The sequence below is a fragment of the Andrena cerasifolii genome, chromosome 16 (genome assembly GCF_050908995.1).
Source record: "Andrena cerasifolii isolate SP2316 chromosome 16, iyAndCera1_principal, whole genome shotgun sequence".
NCBI classification, from domain to species: domain Eukaryota; kingdom Metazoa; phylum Arthropoda; class Insecta; order Hymenoptera; family Andrenidae; genus Andrena; species Andrena cerasifolii.
This window is the reverse complement of record NC_135133.1, coordinates 4087729-4108867: the sequence shown is the minus strand read 5'-3', so window position 1 is coordinate 4108867 and position 21139 is coordinate 4087729. Positions and strand designations below refer to the sequence as shown.

The 21139-nt window shown below is 41.6% G+C and overlaps 7 protein-coding genes and 1 long non-coding RNA gene across 14 annotated transcripts in view; 2 read left to right on the top strand and 6 right to left on the bottom strand.

Annotated features, from left to right (window-relative positions):
• The window catches only part of LOC143377809 (uncharacterized), a 53013-nt gene extending 48887 nt beyond the window's left edge, over positions 1-4126 (bottom strand). Inside the window, exons 1-2 of the long non-coding RNA XR_013087413.1 lie at positions 3788-4126; positions 3385-3558 (exon numbers count right to left, since the gene is read on the bottom strand). This is a non-coding gene — a long non-coding RNA (uncharacterized LOC143377809). The remainder of the gene's footprint in view (positions 1-3384; positions 3559-3787) is intronic.
• Positions 674-7186, top strand: LOC143377780 (putative tubulin polyglutamylase TTLL2). Of its 2 annotated transcripts, XM_076829476.1 has the most exons (10): positions 674-759; positions 857-1062; positions 3402-3527; positions 3813-3916; positions 3994-4126; positions 5392-5668; positions 5733-5935; positions 6005-6265; positions 6533-6837; positions 6910-7186. In XM_076829476.1, exons 2-10 carry the CDS (start codon positions 985-987, stop codon positions 7028-7030), a joined length of 1608 nt encoding a protein of 535 aa, XP_076685591.1. In that variant the 5' UTR covers positions 674-759; positions 857-984; the 3' UTR covers positions 7031-7186. The 2 variants fall into 2 exon arrangements, with proteins under 2 accessions (XP_076685591.1, XP_076685592.1); XM_076829477.1 differs by lacking the exon at positions 3402-3527.
• Positions 7187-7339: 153 nt separating this feature from the next.
• On the bottom strand, positions 7340-9467 carry Rps4 (ribosomal protein S4). Of its 2 annotated transcripts, none has more exons than XM_076829515.1 (6): positions 9331-9467; positions 8622-8880; positions 8262-8359; positions 8016-8187; positions 7805-7934; positions 7340-7523 (listed from the first exon to the last, which is right to left on the bottom strand). In XM_076829515.1, the coding sequence occupies exons 1-6, from the start codon at positions 9331-9333 to the stop codon at positions 7397-7399; spliced, it is 789 nt and encodes a 262-aa protein (XP_076685630.1). In that variant the 5' UTR covers positions 9334-9467; the 3' UTR covers positions 7340-7396. The 2 variants fall into 2 exon arrangements, with proteins under 2 accessions (XP_076685630.1, XP_076685632.1); XM_076829517.1 differs by lacking the exon at positions 9331-9467 and adding an exon at positions 8995-9019.
• A 213-nt stretch (positions 9468-9680) lies between these two features.
• Positions 9681-11269, bottom strand: Dera (deoxyribose-phosphate aldolase). Its single transcript, XM_076829514.1, has 5 exons — positions 11013-11269; positions 10728-10906; positions 10500-10644; positions 10054-10433; positions 9681-9970 (listed from the first exon to the last, which is right to left on the bottom strand). Exons 1-5 carry the CDS (start codon positions 11035-11037, stop codon positions 9806-9808), a joined length of 894 nt encoding a protein of 297 aa, XP_076685629.1. The 5' UTR covers positions 11038-11269; the 3' UTR covers positions 9681-9805.
• Positions 11270-11406: 137 nt separating this feature from the next.
• On the bottom strand, positions 11407-14234 carry LOC143377786 (putative ATPase N2B). 2 transcript variants are annotated; one of them, XM_076829498.1, is made up of 8 exons: positions 14101-14234; positions 13619-14009; positions 12822-13007; positions 12502-12743; positions 12266-12434; positions 12042-12182; positions 11839-11958; positions 11407-11773 (listed from the first exon to the last, which is right to left on the bottom strand). In XM_076829498.1, exons 2-8 carry the CDS (start codon positions 13991-13993, stop codon positions 11651-11653), a joined length of 1356 nt encoding a protein of 451 aa, XP_076685613.1. In that variant the 5' UTR covers positions 13994-14009; positions 14101-14234; the 3' UTR covers positions 11407-11650. The 2 variants fall into 2 exon arrangements, with proteins under 2 accessions (XP_076685613.1, XP_076685612.1); XM_076829497.1 differs by having other exon boundaries at positions 14095-14228.
• Positions 14211-18589, top strand: Tfiiealpha (transcription factor IIEalpha). 3 transcript variants are annotated; one of them, XM_076829501.1, is made up of 8 exons: positions 14211-14339; positions 16729-16895; positions 16961-17127; positions 17197-17325; positions 17423-17649; positions 17715-17919; positions 17984-18212; positions 18294-18589. In XM_076829501.1, the coding sequence occupies exons 2-8, from the start codon at positions 16769-16771 to the stop codon at positions 18467-18469; spliced, it is 1260 nt and encodes a 419-aa protein (XP_076685616.1). In that variant the 5' UTR covers positions 14211-14339; positions 16729-16768; the 3' UTR covers positions 18470-18589. The 3 variants fall into 3 exon arrangements, with proteins under 3 accessions (XP_076685616.1, XP_076685614.1, XP_076685615.1); XM_076829499.1 differs by lacking the exon at positions 14211-14339 and adding an exon at positions 16365-16507; XM_076829500.1 differs by lacking the exon at positions 14211-14339 and adding an exon at positions 16458-16597.
• LOC143377801 (rab-like protein 3) lies at positions 14757-16285 on the bottom strand. The gene is made up of 5 exons (XM_076829522.1): positions 16145-16285; positions 15648-15857; positions 15419-15567; positions 15244-15357; positions 14757-15177 (listed from the first exon to the last, which is right to left on the bottom strand). The coding sequence occupies exons 1-5, from the start codon at positions 16209-16211 to the stop codon at positions 14998-15000; spliced, it is 720 nt and encodes a 239-aa protein (XP_076685637.1). The 5' UTR covers positions 16212-16285; the 3' UTR covers positions 14757-14997.
• Positions 18590-18655: 66 nt separating the features above from the next.
• On the bottom strand, positions 18656-21071 carry Arr2 (arrestin 2). Of its 2 annotated transcripts, XM_076829503.1 has the most exons (8): positions 20913-21071; positions 20700-20821; positions 20320-20619; positions 20017-20244; positions 19758-19946; positions 19512-19680; positions 19258-19418; positions 18656-19105 (listed from the first exon to the last, which is right to left on the bottom strand). In XM_076829503.1, exons 1-7 carry the CDS (start codon positions 20977-20979, stop codon positions 19273-19275), a joined length of 1221 nt encoding a protein of 406 aa, XP_076685618.1. In that variant the 5' UTR covers positions 20980-21071; the 3' UTR covers positions 18656-19105; positions 19258-19272. The 2 variants fall into 2 exon arrangements, with proteins under 2 accessions (XP_076685618.1, XP_076685617.1); XM_076829502.1 differs by having other exon boundaries at positions 18656-19418.
• Positions 21072-21139: the final 68 nt, after the last annotated feature.

Genomic DNA, 21139 nt, shown 5'->3' with positions numbered 1-21139 from the left:
GAGCAACCTATTAATACACCCGCGAGAATAGGCGTGTCAAGGAGCTTCCCGTTAGACTTCGCGGACCCTCGCCGATCGCTCGATGAACAGACTTTCGGGGGTGCGTACGAGTGGGCTTGGCGAAACGAACGGTTAAGTAAGGTAAACGGGAGCAGGCAGCTTTCGCGAAACGTCACTCGCACTCTTTTTCGTATCGATTCTGATAAATACCACAGCCGCGGAGTCGCGTGCCCGCGATAACGATCTGCTAGCTGCTATCAGCCGAATTCTTTCGGGAGCCCCGCGACTTGGCAGGCTTCCGGTGCCCTTGCGGTTGTCGCGGTGTCCACCGAAGGCCCATAAAAGCTGGAGAGCACCGAGGGATCCGGCATACGGGCAACCTGCGCACCTGCGACCAGGTTAAAGCGATTGCGTAGACCGAAACGTGGCGGTGCATCAGTGGCAGCCGAGATTCCGGCTCGCCTGCATGTGCTTCCATCCAGGCAATTTGAATATCGAAGACCGCGGGACGAGGAGAATGCTTGTTCGCTCTGTTCGGTGAAAGGGTGGCTACTCCGGAGACGAGGAACCTCGGGGATGCTCCTACGGCTCCACAATTAAATGCGAATAGCAGATCCTGGAAATCTCGAACTCGGGCATAAGTGTACAGTAAATAGCGAATGCGAAGTATGGCAAGATACGGTACTGGAAATGCTTGTCGCATTTTTATTTTACCTTGGATAGCGAGCTGCACATCTCTGCGATGTTCTCTTGAGAGAGGTACAAGTGACAACGTGCTTTAATATCCAAGGGGTGCGACATTTCCAGTACTGTGGCATGGAAACGAATTAACCATAGTTTAGATTTCATTTCGCAGGTAAGGGCGCAGGACCCCCTTCGGTTCCCTAAGAGAAGAGCAGGGTGAAGGCTCGTCCGTCGAGTTATGTCGTGATCTACTAGACGTATCGTCTTCGAAAGCCCCTCCAGAGAGGACCATGCTTCGGCATGGCAGTGAAATACTTGGACGGGCCCTTCCTGTTCAGACTTAACGACAATGGCACGGGACCGCATCTCCTCGTACAGGTATAAACCGTTCAAGCAATTCCTAAGAGCCGTTCGACATCGAAAAGCAAGCCTCTTTGCACCTAAAGTATTCCGCCAGCGTGCACCTCTACCTGGCTACACAGTAGCGCAAAGAACATCGATATCGAGTAGCCCGGCTCGCCGCTGAGGGGGTAGAAAAATGAGGAAGGCGCTTCTGTACGAAGCCACAATGTGTACGCGTGGTGTGTGTGCACGTAAATGTCGGATACCCTCCCCTATCGCGCCTTTATGTCGCTCGGCAATTCGTTCGGCACGATTACAAACTTAGCCGTGCCCTTGAACTGAATACTTGTCAAGGTACGTACGCGGTGAACATATGCACGTGCATACCTGCAGAGCAGAACGGGACGGCGACGCGCTTTTGCGTGGCACCGCATTTAGAACCGCGGCTATTAAGTAAGTGCGACATGCGATAATGTAAAAGGGCAAAGAATAGAGTCGTCGAAGCGCACGGCAGACCGGGTGGTCGTTTTTTTTTTTTGCCCCCCGCGACATGCACGAACCTACCCTCGACCACCCCCTGCTAACAGGATTCCACAGTGCCAAGTCGTAACCGTGTTTAAGATTATGCAATTGCCCCTCACGCAATTCCGTTTAACCGCTTCCCATCGGGGGAGGACCGTTTAATCGTCCACCGCACGTGAAGGGGCGTGCGATACTGTTTCTTCCTTTTTTCTTAAAGAGAGTTTGTGGGTTTTAATTCATGAACTTTATTAAAAACTAGCAAAATACCCCTGCGCTCCGATTCGAGCCTAAAAGATATTAAGGAATCCGTGGAAATACATTTTACCCTGTTTCACCACCTTAGGGGTTGATTAGGGAAAAATCCTGAAATTGGTTTTTAGGCACCTTTGTGGGTAACCTTTCGAAGTAACAACTAAGTTGATATCTAATCGGGCCTAAGAGATATTAAGGAATCCGTGGAAATACATTTTACCCCGTTTCACCCCCTCAGGGGTTGATTAGGGCAAAATCCTGAAATTGGTTTTTAGGCACCTATGTGGGTAACCTTTCGAAGTAAGAACTAAGTTGATATCTAATCGGGCCGAAGAAATATTAAGGAATTCGTGGAAATACATTTTACCCCGTTTCACCCCCTTAGGGGTTGATTAGGGCAAAATCCTGAAATTGGTTTTTGGGCACTTATATGGGTAACCTTTCGAAGTAAGAACTAAGTTAATATCTAATCGGGCCTAAGAGATATTAAGGAATCCGTGGAAATACATTTTACCCCGTTTCACTCCCTTAGGGGTTGATTAGAGCAAAATCCTGAAATTGGTTTTTAGGCACCTATGTGGGTAACCTTTCGAAGTAAGAACTAAGTTGATATCTAACCAAGCCTAAACAATAATAAGGAGTCCAAGAAAACATATTTCACCCCTTTTTACCCCCTTCGGGTTGAAATTTCAAAAAATCCCTGCTTATCCAGCACCTACGTTGCAATAGGAATATACCCTCCGAATTTCATGTTTCTAGGGCCATCGGTTTGGGCTGGACGGTGATGAATCAGTGTCACAACTATTATATAAGTCTAAATGAAACATAAGGTTCTTATGATACGCATAAAGAAGACCAAGAAAATATTTTTTCCAGATTTATCGAACGCGGCGTTACCCCTTAAACGAAATAGAATATCGCGGTGCTAAGATCGTGACCGAAGGCAGATTAAAGGTTTCTAACGTGCGGAAAGAATTCGATTGTTGTTCGAAATGAGTTTATAATAGGGCGCTCGATTGCGCAAAAATTATTCCGCTAAGGATTCTGGGTAAGGAGACCAGGCTACCGTGACAACAAAGCCTGCTGATCGTTTATAATTAGAGTGCAAGATAGACCGCTGATTTTCTGTCGTCATCGTTCCATTTGCCTCGGCGTTTGATGAAAATTTAATACGCGGGCGGAACTGCAGCTGCAAACGGGAACGATTTGGATTGTGGTGAAACAGAGTGTGAATGGTGTCGACGTCCCTTCGCGGGCGGATCGATCAGGAAGTTGTAAGAAAATGTTGCACGGTCGTTCGGGGGCGAGTAATAAAAGTAGGCTATCGCAACAATGATGGGGGATTACCCTGGGATTTAATTGTAATTAGAGACCTTGGCTCGTTTTCGGTATCGAAAGCAGGCATTCCTAATGCCCTAACGACACGACAAATAAATCAAGGGCGTTCTCTTCGCTATTCGCGTGCACGATTCGGGGGTCGTGGAACGCGTAATATTCCGGGCTAATAGGTGCTTCTTTTAGCACTTCTTTAACACTTATTGGGGGGTGGGTCTCTCGTGCCGCAAAAGTAAACATGAATCCTACCTTGGACGTCTTCGCAGGTTTGCACGGAACGTGGCTGGAGGGAGTACACCGGCGACAATAATGTATTCAAAGATCGATGGAATTTGTGGTGGCGGTCCGGTGGTTTCCCTTTACCCCAATACAGGCCATTACTCCCCTGGCAGGTAACAATGCATCCGGCTCTCTCGCATTCTCCTAAAAGTTACACCGAAGTTTCAACGCACACGCTTGCAATAATACACAGAGCCTGCTAATCGGGCTACAATTAACGGCGAGTTTGCGCTAGGTGCTTCGAAACGCAAGAGCATAAGTCCGTACGCTGTTTCTAAAAGAGATTCACTCGATCGACAGTGGTGTCTTTCTGTTGGATCTACCGCTACACTGGACGATGGATACTCCACCGCGCGTCGTCCCGTCCACTTACCAAAGTTACGGATTCTTTTTTACAGTTCGTCAATAGGATCCCGAAAGGCAGCTCGATCTGCAGGAAGGACAATCTCATCCGCCACCTGAGGTGTATGAAGAAGATGCACGGCTCGGTCTACGACTTCAGGTACGACCTAGAACCAGCTTAACTGATCAAGGGAATGCTGCTCGATCGTTATCAAATTGTGGAATGCATCGCGTTAGTCCCGTAGGGTACAACCTGCCCTCGGAGTATACGAAACTGGCGGAAGAATGCAGCCGTTGCGAGAAGGACGACAGAGTTTGGATCTGCAAGCCGGTCGGCCAGAGCAAAGGGAAAGGGATCTTTCTGTTTCGCGTAGGCATCTTTCAAGGGGAGAACCTGGCTTAGAGGGTCGAAATTTTGAGATTTTTTTTTTTGCTTTAACACTTCGCGGCCACACTTCTGTGAAGTTACGCGGTGGTCACACAGGGTCGATTTTTAAACAGTTACCGCGCGAACTGTATCAGTCCAATCGGGTCACAAAAATTATAACGCACACTTTGAACATTGCAGAACATGGAATAGTCGCGTTTTAGTAAGAAATGAAATGACAACATGTACCAAAAAAATGGGAAGGGTGTGAAGTCCTGTGAAATGAACTTTTTTACTAAAACGATTATACTTTTCTTAGCTTTCAAATAATTTTCGTATAGATTGTGACTGATACTGATAAGATATAGTCCTTTTAGAAAATATACAGTTTCACACTGTGCGTTTCAAAGAAGGTATTTATTTTGAGATCTGAAGGTGGTCAACTATTTATTAATATTATAGTGATTCTCATTATTAAATGATTATTATTTTTTGTATTCAAAGTAATTTAACAATGAAAAGAATTGAATCTAGTTTTCTCCCGCGCATTCGGCAAAAAAATTAATTTTTTGATAAAATTTACGCGTTGGTCACACATGGGCCCGATGGACCCACGCGCAAAACCGTTGTTTTTGTGACGGCTGCCACTCAGCAACGAACTTTCTAATTAAAAAACTAACTGCCCCTGCCGGAAGAGGAAACCTCGAATTTCTGTAAAATGTCAGGACAATGCCATTTCAAAACTAGGAACTTACCGGTATCAAGTTCCAAAGTCAAAAAGCGGGTCCATTCGACCCAGTGTGACCAGGAAGGGTTAATCGATAGTAATGCTTTCAGAGAATGTATTCCTAAAGTTTCAGAGTGAAATTCGAAGTACCTCGGATGTACAGCAGTCCCGCAATATACACGCGTCCGGGCGGGAACCGTAACTTTCCCTGTAACGTCCCACAATTTCATTAACTTCATATTCGGTTTCTTTATTTCGGGCAAGAATTAAAGCCTCTGATTTTTCCAGTGCGAAGCATACCAATGATTAATCAATTTCAACGCGATGAACTTGGAATTTTCAAATTAAAATCTTTTTTCGCGTTGTATAAATATATATCAAAATACCCCTAAAGTTTTGGAAAGATCGATTTTATTTTTCTATATTAAAAAAATTCGCGAGAATCACCTTTTCTCAGCGTCCTAAACCAGGTTCCCCCTTAAAGGATGCTAGCCCCGGTATCAAATGTTTCCTTGGAACATTGGGGGACGTTGTTTTCCAGAAACTGAGCGACCTAACGTACGATAGTATGGCGGTGGTGCAAAGGTACATAGAGAACCCTCTCCTAATCGGGGGCTACAAGTTCGATTTGCGATTGTACGTCTGCGTGCCATCGTATCGCCCCCTCACGATCTACTTGTACAAGGAAGGCCTGGCACGCTTCGCCACGGAGAAGTTCTCCTTGGAACACCTGAACGACCCTTTCAGACACCTCACCAACTTCTCTTTGAACAAGCTGGGCCCTGGATACGCGGAGAAGAAGGAACGAGTCGGTTCTGGTGCGAAACTATCATGTACTCCGAAGATCCATGAACCTAATAAACACAATCGGAATTTCTGTAGGCTGCAAGTGGACGTTCAGACAGTTGAGAAGATATTTCGAGCAGGCTGGCTACTCCGATTGGTTCCTCTGGCAGAAGATTGCTTGCTTGGTGAGCCTGACGGTACTGAGCCAAGCCGCGAGCATACCGAAATCTTCCAATTGCTTCGAGTTCTTTGGATTCGACGTATTGATCGACAAAAATCTGAAGCCGTGGCTACTAGAGGTGAACAGACGCGAGGCTCGTACGCGAAGAGTGAGAGACACATGCGCTAACGCGTGGAAATTCTAATAGGTCAATCTCAGCCCAGCCTTGAGCAACGACTGCGAGATCGATTCGGAGGTGAAGAAACCCCTGCTGCACGATTTGTTCGATTTACTAGGTCTTCCGGTATGTAACACTGGACTCTCTCTGTTCACCATATGGTCGAACCCCGTCGATGACGAGGTCGAAGTGTCTTCCAAGTTTTGTACGGGTCGGAACGTGAAGAGAAAGTCGAAAACTGGACGGGAGACCGATGGTTTTCTAAACCTATGCACGGAACTTCGGCCTACTGTACGTGTTAGACTCAAATATTCGCGGAAGGTGTACTAACAGTCAGGGGCGGCTTTGTATGCAGGCTAAATTTTAGAGGGCTTGAGACAACTTTAAGAACATTTCTTTTTTATATTGCGAATTAATTTTGGAATTGCCTCCACCCTTTTAAATTAAAATATTTGATATTTCGCGGGCAGCAGGCACTTGTTAGCCACGGAGCGCCAAGCCTCCAAATCCGCCCCTGTTAACAGTAATTAAACGCAACTAAATAATCTCGACGATCAGCTTAGACAATCAACTCTGAGCGACTGCCCTAATGCGTGGGCTCGCTACAACCCCCTGCTGGTGGACAAGTATATTCCTCGGGGTTTTCGAGGGACCAACCCAGAGAATCACGACAAAACATCCGTATGGGATAATGGCAAGGACTGGAGCACGCCTAGCGTAAAGGAAGGAGGCTGGGTTCGCATTTATCCACTAACACGGGCGAAGCCTTACGACAACGCGACAGAGTACGGGCCGTCCTCCCTGTCGGACACCTCGCGAATCCTGGAGAAAGAGATCAGGAACACGGTTCTTTGCATACAGAAGTAATCGCCCCTGAGTAAATGTGTCTAAGCGCGCAAGATGCGCCAGGCTCACTCTTCGATCTTTCCTCGTAGGTACTTGAAAGCTGCCAAAGAAGTGAAGAAGAAGAATGAAAATTACAGAGACGAGCAGTGTAATGCTATACTGCGAAAGGCGTTCGACTTAAATACTGAAATCTGGCTGCCAGGGAAATGATCGATCGCGGACATTCCCGTTCTTCATAAATCTCTAACTCTCCTCTTCCTATTTAAAGTGATAACGGATCATATTACTGTCACGCATTTACTACTATAGTTTGATTCTCTACTACTACTACATGCATGCTGCATTTTTTACAGCCAGAGTGGTATTTTTAATAGTCAAATAGATTTTAAAATCGTATACTGAATGTAATTACGCTAGGAGCTGGTGAAACGAGTACTCCTATCCTGCCTCTTTAATGTGTTCTGGCTATGGCTCCTGTACGAAGGCAACTGGCGTGTGGGATCTAGGTGAAGGCACGTCTTTTATTCACCAAGAAATTCTCGGTTTATTATTGAATTGTTTTCTTGAAAATTTACATTAATTCACTCCCTTCGCTGCTAACCTCTTATCGCGCTCCTCGGCAATCGAGAGCTTAACACCTTTGTCCCTTGGTAAGCTAATGTAGGGCTTTGTACCCTTGCCGATGATAAACACGTTGTTCAACCTAAACAAACAAATTTGGTTGTGACGTTTCATCGCAATCACGCGACACGGGGAATTCATTTTTTCAAGGGTTTCTGTTCCCTAAATGGGTAATACTGAGAAGCCTATGCGAGAGGCAACCAGTGACCAATATGAAGGAATTTCATCTTGGCCCAATTTTGACTACAATATTCATTACACACATCGTAGCTTCGATTATGGCCGTTACGGAGGTCCACTCAATCTCTTTCGCAGCAATCTCAAATGGGAAATAAATGTAAGATGTTGTATAAATAAAAGTACCTCGTGGCGAAAGTGTGTCCTTGCGAGTCCTTGATGTGACAAATGTCGAAGGATCCAGGGTGACGCTCGCGGTTAACCACTGTGCCGACACGCCCTAAATTTCTTCCTCCGGTAATCATGCAGAGATTACCTGCAAAGTAGACATTCGAGCTTGATACTCTTCATAGAAATATATGTACAAATACGGATATATTGTACCTGTATATAGTACCTGAATCAAATCGGATAGAATCCAAGATTTTGCTGGTCGCTATGTCCAGATGAATGGTATCGTTCACCTTGATTACGGGATCTGGGTAACGAATGGTCCTACCGTCGTGCGTCACCAAGAATGGAATACCCTTTGGCCCGGTCTGAACGCGCTTCACTTTGCAGAGTTTATACTGTAACGGAAGATATGTCTCTGTTCGATCAAGCCCAATATATTCTTTTAATTGAAACTTTGTCGCTAACGTACCTTGGCTTCTTCCGCGGTAATCCTATGGGTGGTGAAACGTCCCTTAACGTCATAAATCAATCTGAAGAATTCGCCAGTCTTTTTGATAGTGATAACATCTAGAACAGAAGATCGACTCGAGTGATATTTCCAATATTGCATCTGTTTACAGATATTTCTTTAATCGCGTAAGCGAATTGTGCACTTTCTGGGTAATACAGAAAGAATATTCTACTCGATCTGTGACCAAAGTCAAGAGCTTTCATTTGTTATCGGCCAATGTTTGACCGCAATATTTTCCAGAAAAATACCGCAGCTTCGATATGGCCATGCTCGTTTTCATTATATGCAAAACACGCGAATACAACTTTATAAACTTACCCATGAAGCCCGCTGGGTAGTTGGGGTCGGTGCGGACCTTGCCATCGACTCTGATCAGGCGCTGCATCACGATTTTTGTTACCTCGCAGTTGGTCAAGGCGTACTTCAATCTGTTACGAAGGAAAATAACAAGCGGGAGGGATTCCCTGAGTTTGTGAGGTCCCGTGGATGGACGCGGGGCATAAACACCCCCCAATTTGTCCAACATCCATGCTTTAGGCGCGTTGAGACGCTTCAAATGCTTCTTAGGACCTCGAGCCTAAAAACGAATTCCATTTCCATTGTTAACACTAAGCCGATTGCGAACTATTCAATCTCAAATACATCGGTTTATCACTCTGTGTTGATGCACTGTGTTATTGGGTTAGATTACCATTTATGCTTTATTTCGCGAGAGTACACTGGAATTTTTCACGCGAATGCGATCGCAGCTTCTATCGCACTGAATATTCGTTTCGGTAAGCGAATCGACTGCATCAGCAAGCTTCCGTTTAAAATCTACGTTTGATGTGCCGAAGTGAACCGTACTAGAGCATAACCTAACCATATTTCTGTCTCAATAAAAAATACGACGGATTTACGGAACCATATATGCACTGATATTCACTTTCATCTCTATTAGCCATGTTTTAACTGAATATTAAACAATACGTTGTACCAAACGCCCGATGTAAGTGGATTTTATCTGAACAACGCGTGACAAACTTACCATCTTGGTTCTCTAAACGGAAAAGGCACGGGCTCGCGGTGTCCGTCAACACATCAGGAAATCCCTAACGACGCCATTGTTAAAATGGCGGCAAATCGTCGGTAATTTGAAAAATGATTTGAATTCTGGAATTATACATTTCCGATGTAATATAAATTATATAAATACACTATAATGATAATTACGATAAGTTTCCTTTTCGTATTCTACTTCGTATTAGAATAATCATAATTGCATTCTTCCACAGTGACGAACTTCGATAAATCAATTCGTTTAATTCCTATTGAAAGTTATAAACCTTTAGAACTTAGTTGCACTTTCATGGAAATTACGGGGAATGATTGTGAATATATATATATATATTCTTTTTATTAAAACGTATACAAAATGCGATACAAAATTATGTATAATATAAAGAAGTTAAATCCACATCTTCATAAAAAGGAATGGAAAGCATCGTCTGTATGAAGTAGCATTATTTTGAACGTATCGCTGCGACAACGTTATCCAGCAAACTGGATGCACCGATTCTAAATAAATCTTTAGTTAGCCACTCCTCCCCTAATTCCATTTGAACCAACGTCATCCATTCCAAAGCCTCTTGTGCGGTTTTAATACCTCCAGCGGGTTTTAAACCCACCTAGAACGGAGCATAAGATATTAGTAAATATCCAGGAAATGAAATAGCAGCTTTATATTTTATCCAAGATGAATACTTTGTACCTTTCGTTGCGTTGATTCATAATAATCTTTAATGGCTCGGCTCATAACTATTCCAACAGGCAAGGTTGCATTCACTGCTTCCTTTCCAGTGGACGTTTTAATAAAATCAGCTCCAGCCATCATTGCTACCATGGCTGCCTTATACACATTTTCCAAATTGACCAGTTCCCCAGTCACTAATATTACTTTCAAGCACACCTTCGGACCGCAGCTGGCGCGAAATGATTTCAGTTCATCGAGTAGCTCTTTCCATAGGTGCATCAAGGCCAAGGGTCGATTAATGACAACATCCATCTCAGTGGCCCCATTTTCTATACCTATTTCTACTTCTCGGAGTCGCGTTTCTAATGGAAATTGTCCAGATGGGAATCCTCCACCGACTGTTCAGGAAAAGATAATGTTCTAGTTTTATTTCAAATATAGTTAAGGGATAAGATACTACCAACCAGTGGCTATGGAAACTTTGTGTTCCTTATCAAGTTCTTCCATTGCAGCCACTGCATCCGGCAATCTCAAAGGATAAACACACACAGATGCGGTGTGTGGAGATTCCGTAGCTGCAGGCGATAACCCGTCCAAAGGATTTACAGCCTATAAATATATTTCAATTCATGAAGTTCGACTGGTAGATCAATATTAAATACCAACAATTCCAATGATCACGCTAGAGTTACCTTCGTACAAACAGCTTTAACTTTCGCAGGTGTATCGTCTCCACCTAGCGTAGTTAAATCTATAAAGCCTATCGCCTTCGTTAACCAGGCAGTTTTGGCATCTCTTTCCAATGCACCAGCTTTAGACCGTATAGAATGAGCTCTGTCATCTATTGCAGATTGGTCAAAGTTCATTGTAGCTGAAGTCAAAGAGATAAAATGTCTTATTTGAACTATACAGTGTGGAAAAATATGCTCTGAAGAGCAATCTTAATTAAATTTTAAAAGCACATGGAAGATTTGTACCATTAGCCACTTTTTGGATGTCCATTATTATTTTATATTTCTTGAAAAAATACCTCTGTATACTCCGATTGTTAATTTAGAGAAACGAATGCGTGAATGTAAGTAAGCTGGAAAGACACGAATGGAAAAAGAACGTGAGTGACTGTGCCTTAAATTTGTACGGGATACGATTTAAAAATACAAATTGATAACACTGTAATCGTTCGTGATTTGCTATTATTTGTACAAAACGTGATACGAAGACGTACACGAGCGCGCAATTACGCCGATAAAGATAAGAAAATACAAATATGGAGAATCTTGGTTAGAAACTTCTTTATTTATAATCAAGTATTTATTTTAATAAGACGCTCCAACATTCGTCGCTCGAATGTATCAATTAAAAGACTCACAGTAAAACTCAATAGTAAGAATTTATTCCTGTACATTGTACATATATTAATATGAAAATAAATATATTACTACAGAAATAAATAACATTAAATAAATTATTTAAAATATATCGCGTAGATTTCAAGTATGTATCGTTTTCGCATTATCATAATTCTTTGCTCAAAAGCGTTCCCGAGGAACTCGTAAGTCGGTGACTGGAAAGAACATGGCAAAGGAAATTAAAATTTGTACTAATTCAATTACTATTATCTATGATGCTCCCATTGCGCCCAGTACTTTGCAGTCTGCATTTCGGACAGTCGCGATATAGTACGGTCGAAAGCAAACACCTCTTCGCTTCCCGTAAACAGATTAGATTTATGATCGTCCTATAAATAAAACATATTATCAAAGGTGAACATCTCGGAGCGATAATTAATGTTCCTTAACTTACCGAACCGTGTGATATTTTCAGATCATCCATTAACATTCGTTTGTCGTCTGAATATTCATTAACACCCTCTGGTACAAAGAGCTTTGTGTGCGGTACAGCTGCTGATATAACGACTCTTACCTAACAAACATTGTTTATTCATACAATCGATTCCTGTAGCCATTTACTGAACTCAAAGTCAACTATCAACTATATAATCTTACCCTATTATCGTATAATGTGTCGATTAACGTAATGAATCTTCTAGTTTGTGATTTAAGGCGAAAGTCAAGTTGCGGTAAATCTCTTATAATGACTGTGTGAAATACTTGAGACAGTTCTAGGTAGTCGCTACCACCGAGTGGCTATAATGATATATATGAATATATAAAGAGAATAATAAATACTCGTACATCGCGCAGAGAGCAGGAGACGCGAAGTAACTTACTCTATCGCACAACTCCTCGAAAGATGAATCCAACACCTGACCACAAGTTTTTTGAAAAGAGACATTACGACCTCTTATCGATATGGTGCGCGGTCTTACTATATCATTTTCCATCGAACAGAGATATTTAAAAATCTTGTCTACGTTGTTCGTTGCATCTTTTCCCTTTCTACAATAATATGTTTCTTTGTGAGCAACTATTTATCATGTATTCGTCCGTGAATATTCTTACATACATGAAGTAAATCTTTTCTTCGCTAAGTCCTGTCTTTACTCTATAATCTATGCCCGAGTCTAACGAATTCACAATGCAATAGTTCTTTAACACGTGTATAAATGGAAGGAAATTTCCTCTTTGCAATCCATTCTTGTACAAATCGTCCGGCGCTCTATTACTCGTCGCAATTACTATTACACCGTTGTTAAAGAGTTCAGTGAACAATCGTTTCAGTATCATTGCATCTGCAATATCAGTTACCTGTGGTATACATATTTCTATTAATGCGTATTACGTTCAATTCTTTTTGGGTTTCAATTACATGATCCATAGTTAAACCTGAAACTCGTCAAAACAGAGTAGCCAAGATTCTTTGGTAATGCTCGTGGCAACTGGTGGTATCGGATCGAATGGTTGCAGTTTTGTGGTGCTAACGTCTCGCACGATAGTTTTCTTCACTTCGTGGATTTTACTATGTACATCCGCCATGAAAGAGTGAAAATGAACCCTTTTCTTGCTTGCGATCTAGAACAACACGTTTCAAAATAATTACCTCTTTGCCGTTTACTTGGCTTGGCCACAGCAGTCGTTCTGTTACAGTGGCGTGCAAAAGTATTCGGCCACCCTTTAAAATTGCATAACTTTTTTAAAATTAATCCAAATGACTTGAGTTTTCGAGATTCGTTGTTTTGAAAAAAAATGCACTTGGTCGGAGTAGCAAAAAAAATAGAAAAGGTCGTTTTTTAAACTTTTTCTTATGAGCCTGTAACGAACATTCAAATATCGCAGAATAAGTGAAAATCGCGAAATTCCCGAAATCAGCGATTTTCGACCTTATTCTGCGATATTTGAATGTTCGTTACAGGCTCATAAGAAAAAGTTTAAAAAACGACCTTTTCTATTTTTTTTGCTATTCTGACCGAGTGCATTTTTTTTCAAAACAACAAATCATGTCACTTAGCAAACTAATCCTTCTAGCTTCTGGAAAAAAAACTCAAGTCGTTTGGATTAATTTTAATAAAGTTATGCGATTCTAAAGGGTGGCCGAATACTTCTGCACGCCACTGTATATAAACATCATGAACTGATACATCAACGATGCATAAGAAATTTAAAGAAATTACGAAACGAGATACCTTGCAGCAATCGTAGAATAGATCCATCAACATTGTTTTCCCTCCACCTACAGCTCCATAAAGATATAATCCTTTCGGTGGGTCCTTTCGTTTTTTACCAATCCATTTCTCCAGAACATTAAACTCCTCCGGTTCGTAGCCACTGATTTCCTCGTATATGCCCTGCAAAGTTTCGGCGATTTTCATCTGATGGTCATCCTTCATTAGTTCTCCCCCTGCTATTCTCTTCTGCAGAAGTGTAACCGGTCCCTCCTTGTCCGGGGTAACGCTCTGGGAGTATCCATAGTTTTGTACAAAGTTCACAGTTTGAAATCGTGCCAGTAGATTTGAGATATAATTCTGCTTAGGAAATTTCTTTGGGAGCAAGCAAGACATGGTAAAAGGAAACGTCCTAAAACGATAAGGTCATAATTCGTTATTTATACATGCGCTTATACACGTGTCTGGTTGATCATCCAATGAAAAAACATGCTCACTTTGACGGATATAAATGTTTGACAAATATACGCCCGACCTGGACGGTCGATTTAATTATATTGACTAAATTGACTAGATACGGTAAGATCGTTAAATAAATACGGTTTGGTTCATCATCGTCTGCGGTCGAATCTGCGTTTGACAGATCACCAGGTAACGCGCATTAACCTTTATATCGCAGACGAAAATGCAATATATGTGTCCTACCTTAGAATAGAACACGCACACCAGGAAATTTAGAAAGGTAAGTGTTAAGCATCGTATATTCGGGTATGAGGAATTTAATAACCAAAGTGTGCGCGGACATCAAAGCATGTGGCTCTTTCTTTACACCTCTTTAATATCACGGCGTGTGTAATTAATATCCTTTAAATAGTTTCATATCGGAACGTGGGGATTTAGAGCGGAGGAAGAATCAGCATTTGAAATTTTTATCTATCGCGCGCTAAAGCGTGACGTAACGAGGAAAAAATTGTGGATCAGCCAATGCCGGCGCGTTAATGATCGTTCACATGAGCAACGATAAGCGACGCGTAAAGCATCATTCACAAAGCAAGAATCGCGTTGTTAAATAAAGATGACGGGAGCTACTTTTTATTATATCGATCTTTAAAGGACTCTTTTTTTCTCTCGCATTTACAGGTCCTACCACTCTTGCATAATTGTAAAATAAATGCTTTATTTACGTATTATGGGTATTTACAAGAGAAGTTAGGAAAATATCGCAGCTAATAACGTTTCATAGAAATGCTTTAGTTCTAACTATTCGAAATAATTGCTTTTACTATTTCATTCGTTAGAAGCCTACGCTACGTACATATTAGGAATGTGAGATCTACTGAGAAGCTCCGAAATAAAGAATTTGTTAGTCGTGTAATAAGTGGGATGGACTTTGAAAGTTTTCAGTCATTGTGGTAAATCTTTGTGTTGTACGGAGGGTTGTACGTCGGTAGCCTCCGTTTGTCGGGGCTGATCCCCTCCCGTGACGAGTAGTAACGTCTTTCGATAACTTTATCGAAAAATCTACACAACTTGACGGACGAGCTGGAGCCGGCAGCTAGTGACCTCACTTGGCGGCAATCCTATAGAAATAGGGTTAATTGCAGCTGAGTAATCGTTAGTAACAAAGGAAGGAACAGCTGACAAACCAGAAATATTTCATCCGCCCCGCATTCCTCCGCAATAGTCGAGGAGCGTCTGTGTACATTCGATCGCACCTCTGCGACCAAGTCTAATTTCGTACCGATGACTAAAATTGGTACCTAAAAACATGCCTTTTATTTATCACAAACTGTATTATGTATTGCCAGTATTTCTTTTTACCTGAGTAGATCCCACAAACTTTTCAGGATCAAAGTCATCGAACGGCTTGGATTTCATGTGATTACTGTCTTTACTCAAAACCTCCTCAAGCCATTTCTGTAGGTTTTGCTGTGACTTTCTATTCGTTAAGTCGTGAACCAGTATGATGCCTATATTGTGAATAATAGTTTGCGATTACCAAGGGCCTGAACTGTGTTCACAATATCTCCCATATATTTCTAGGTCGTACCATTCGTGGGATTATAAAAGACAGATCTTGTGTTCTGATGATTCTGGCTGCCACCAATGTCCCACAATTCAATGAAATATCTTCTCTGATTAGGCGTCCCTTCTTTATACTCGTGTAATTTAACTTCCACCGAGCAACCTATGGTCCACGAAGGATTGCTAATAGGTTGCTGCTGGCATATTAGATGCGTCAATGACGTTTTCCCGACACCTGCAATTGAAAGGGTGCGAAATATTTAACGAATACTGTAGGCATCTCGGAAAAGAATCGCGCATATGGATACAATAATAATGCTTATATAACCTATCAATGTTATTACAGAAATAAGTACAAAGTAAGCAACATACAGCGCCTGATCCAAATGATAAATTACACAGCAAATTGTTTCCAAGTTGTACACGTTAATAGTAACAACGATCGTACTATGTCGTAGCTGTCAAAGTATAACTAACAGCATTAATAAACATGACGAGCACGATAAGTGTTTTCATTCTTACCGGAATCACCGACAACAATAAGCTTCACTTTATCTATCGCAGCCATCAATAATTCCTTTCGAACCATGCAATAATATTCTGCCCCGTCTTTATGGCTCTGTTGTTTGACAGATAATCATTTAGAAATTTTGTATCGCCGACGCGTATATAACCTGAAAGTAGTGGCGGTTATAAACAAGCGTCCGTCAGACCGGAGCTTCATCGTTTTTTAAACGATCAACGAAATAATGGATCTTGTATTTTTATTTTTTATTTCTTTTGCAAAGATGAATTGTTAATAGTATGATATATATTTTAATCTACTGTAATTAAGATTGATTTAAGATATTTTCTGATAAAACCACTACCCATGCGAACTTAAAGGTTAGCATCTCCTACCTCGGATTAAATTCAATTCAATACAGCGAATTGTCATAAATTTCACGGCGATGCATCTACTGAACAATTAACAGAGTACCTGCAATCCTCAAAGAGATTCGTCGAAATGCATCGTTTCTAGCTGCGCGAACCACTCTCACAGCATAAACTGTGTTATATTTATTGGCGGTGCATGGTAGTCACGCAATTTATTTGTCAATTTTCAGTAACCCTGGAAATATTTTATTACATGTAACCGCTACAAAAATGAGCGGCGAGGAGCGACTTGTTACAGAGGTACCCAGTAGTCTAAAGCAATTGGCTCGTTTGGTGGTGCGTGGGTTTTATACGATAGAGGATGCACTGATCGTTGATATGTTAGTTAGAAATCCATGTGAGTATATCGCGGATAATACGCGATGTTATACTCCAAATAATACATCTGCTTTATGCCATCAGGTATGAAAGAAGACGACATCTGTGAGCTGTTGAAGTTTGAGCGCAAAATGTTGAGAGCTCGGATATCTACCTTGCGCAACGATAAGTTTATACAAGTTAGATTAAAGATGGAAACTGGCTCGGACGGAAAAGCACAAAAAGTCAACTATTACTTTATTAACTACAAGGTAATCTTGTTACTAAGGGAATCACAGCCGGGGGCCAGCTAAATAATTTCTTTAACGTTCATATTCCAGACATTTGTGAACGTGGTGAAATATAAGTTAGATCTAATGAGGAAAAGAATGGAAACCGAAGAAAGAGATGCCACCAGTAGGGCGAGTTTTAAATGCACAAATTGTTTGAAAACCTTTACTGATCTGGAGGTAAGTAAACTATTCTCCGAACAGATGATTTGAGAAATGTTGTGTTAGTTTAATAAGTTACCGAACGCAAGATGTTTATTAACGTAATATAATATAGGCAGATCAATTGTTTGATATGACCACTGGTGAATTTAGATGTACGTATTGTCGCGAAGTAGTGGAGGAAGATCAGTCTGCCCTTCCTAAGAAAGATTCAAGACTGTTATTAGCCAAGTTTAACGAACAATTAGAACCTCTATATATTTTACTAAGGGAAGTAGAAGGCATTAAGTTGGCTCCAGAGATATTGGAACCAGAGCCAGTCGATATAAATACCATCAAGGGGTATGTGTTCTTAACAATCGACTCTACAAGTGAACTGTTATGTGCATTATCTACATTTATTCTAGCATTGACACGAGAAAATCGAGCGGTCTAAGAGCACCTGGCGAGCAATGGTCTGGCGAGGCTACAAGATCGGCAGGTTTCATGGTAGAAGATACCAGAGTGGATGTTACGATCGGTGATGAGTCTGCGGACGATAACGCAGCGAACAGAAGGAAAGAGAGGCCAATTTGGATGATGGAAAGTACAGTCATCAATTCCGACTCGCAGGTACGTTCGTAGCAGCTTGGACAACTGTAATCTCTTCCGTGGATTTACTAACTTTCGCTTTCAGACTGACGGCGCCAATACGCAAGAAAACATTCTGGACAAAGCTGCAGCCACTGCCACTAACGTAACTATAACGAATCACAAGCAAGGCGAAGACATCATGTCTGTGTTACTAGCCCACGAAAAGAAAGGAGGGACGAATGCGTCGGCTGCTATAAAATCTGTGCTGCCTCAGGAATCCAGTGATAGTAGCGATAACGAAGAAGTCGCCGAAATGCAGACCATCGACACAGGTGCGGCTCCTATAAAATGTTTCGAGTGTATCAAAAGCTTCAACGCGCTGAGAAACCAAGTGCACTTTCTAAATGTTTCAGGGGAAGTAGAGACAATGGACTCCGAAGATGACGATCTTGTACCAACGGTAACCGTCGCGGGGAAAACTGTTGCCATTGCGGATGTGAACGACACATTAATCGCGGAGATGACCCCGGTAGAAAAGGAAGCATACATTCAGGCATATCAAGAGTATTATTCTCATATGTACGACTAAACAGAATACAGTCAGCATTGTTAAATATCGGGCAATGTTTCGCAAGACTGAACGGTTATTGAAATCCTTGTAATATTTTGTATAGTCATAAAATAAATAATTTTCTGGGTTTGGTAGAAATGTATTTCATTGGAGCCTCGTATAACTGTTTCCATTAAACGATACGAAGTAAAACAACCGCAGACGTTCGCATCTCGTAATGTGTATATTTCTCTTCTAACATACAGACATAACACATAACGCTATTAGTTTGTAATAAATGAACCTTTACAGACACGTTATATCCACAATAAATCAAAAGTAATAGCAATACATGTCACTTCTGGTAAGGCGGGAAAATTTTAAACTTAGTCAAATATAAATTATTTATTAAGCTTACTTGAAATCATTTTTTTTTCTTCGCCTTTATCTGAATTTCTAGCCGACCACCACCATCGGTTAGAAATTCTGAGGCGATATACAGTTTTTATATATTTTTCGCTTTTTTTTTTGGTACTTTTCTGTCACATTTTTCGAGGTTTATACTTAATTAATTTTCATTCGTCGCTGCGCACGTATAGAGATACCGTTACTCCGTTACCTTCATCATTTTATTCATCCTTCAATCCTCGGGGCACAATTTACATCAAAAGAATCCTAGAAACAACGAATCTATATATATATATATATATATATGTACATTATGTCGTATTATTTCTTACTAACGTAACATATTTCTATTGCGTGTTCTCAGTTAAATATACTACAATGTATAGCGCATATAAGATTCTTTTGAAGTAAATATTTGCCTTGCCGAGAATCATTTATTCCGGCTCGTTCAAACGCAGGCGAGCAAAGTCTTCGAACACGATATTGTCATCGTCGTCGTTAGAATAGCAAGAATTTTCGTAACGTGTCCTCTCGATGCTCTTGTTCTTCTTCAGGGTAGCCCTTTCTTTCTCCGCGGCACCTGCAACGCCAGAAACAACGAATTTATTATACACGTTTCGACAGACACTTGCTTATCCAAGCTGTTCTATTGTGATTAATAGAGTTTGCTTACCCGGTGCAGGATGCATTAATTTAAAGGGAACATCTGTAACCAGTTCGCCACCCAACGTACCACAATTCAATTTCACCCGCACGGAATAAGAAATAACGATACCCATAGCATCGCTAGGAGTTTTACCCTCAGCAACCAAAGTCGAAGACGCAAGATTCACATCGTCATCCTAAATGTCGAATATACACGGCGTGAATTAAAGCATAATTATTCTCATTTCTCAATCAAATAGCCCTTCCCCCATACTTTCAGATGTCCATCAAGAGCAATGCCACGACGATCCTTGTTGCTGCTGGCCAACGGCACAAGATAGAACTGCTTCGTAAAGGACGCTCCAGGCGTAATCGGACAGCCTTCCCGTGTTTCTAAACTTGCCACGTTTCGGGAGAATTGAGTGGTAACCATCGTCACCTCGCAATGCTGCACTACAAACAGCTGACAAAGGTGAGATGTTAAAACCTCACTGCGAATAGAATTCTATCTTCGCTGTGTACAATTTAAATACCTTGATATTCTTCACTGCTTTGCGAGAGTTGTTGGTAATTATAACATTCGCGGCGACTTTCTCCCCGTGGTAGTATATCTCCCTGTCGAGCGTTACTTCCAGATTCAATTTGCCGTTGGAGAAGGTGAATCCTTTGGACACCAGAGAGCTGGGTAGTTTACGTCCTCTTGTAGGAGGAGCGTACTGCAATTTCTTTATGGCCAACGCAACGGAGGATCTCTTGTGCCCCTATGTAAATATCGTAAGTAGTAAGCATACTCTGCATCGCGATAGATCAACGTACAATTCTGATTGCCACCCTACCTTGTCCTCCTCGTGTTCACCCACGTATATTTTCACAGTATATTCGACTCCCAATGGTTTCCCTGTATCATCATCGCCAGGTTGTAGCGTAACTGAGATGGGCGAGTTCTGCGGGAATTGGAACAAGAATGGATAGGCATTTTCCCCGAGTCGTTTCAGAAGCCGTTCTTGAACGGGTGTCATATCCTGCTTCTCCTTCTTTATTGGTACTATCTGCTCGCGACATAGGACCAGCTCTTTGCTGAATTTCACGCCCATCACCTCGTCTTCTTCGCGGCCATAGCGGAAAACCGTCGTCACCTGTACAATTCGTAAGCCTATCATACGCCACACTTTTCATGTAACTGTTTCTAAACACTCGCTTCAATCATTTTCTGTACCTGTCCGTAAACTTTTCTTCCCTGGAGGTAATCATTTTCGATCACGACAATGCCATCAATGGGATCTACGCTCTCCAAGTGATCAATAAAGTCCCTTTTACCAAGGTAAACCGTGACTTTTCCTGTAATCAGTGAGGAAGCATAGTTAGTCTCGTGTTCTTTTCAATACTGTGTTTAAAAACTAAGATCCTACAGAGCACATTTTATACTTACCATTTGGAGTGGTTTTTTTGAATACCTTGATGGCTACAACGTAAGCCAAAAGCAATAGAGGAAACATTTGGCACTATTCTTTCCAATCCAATGAATTAGCAGAAGTTTGTTTCCCGCCCAGAAGTGACAGTCTCTCAGCGCGAACAGGGTACTTCATATAGTCTCGGAAGGGCTTCTTTACTCGAAGCCATACTACTAATAGCATTATTTTATTACACAAGTTAGTT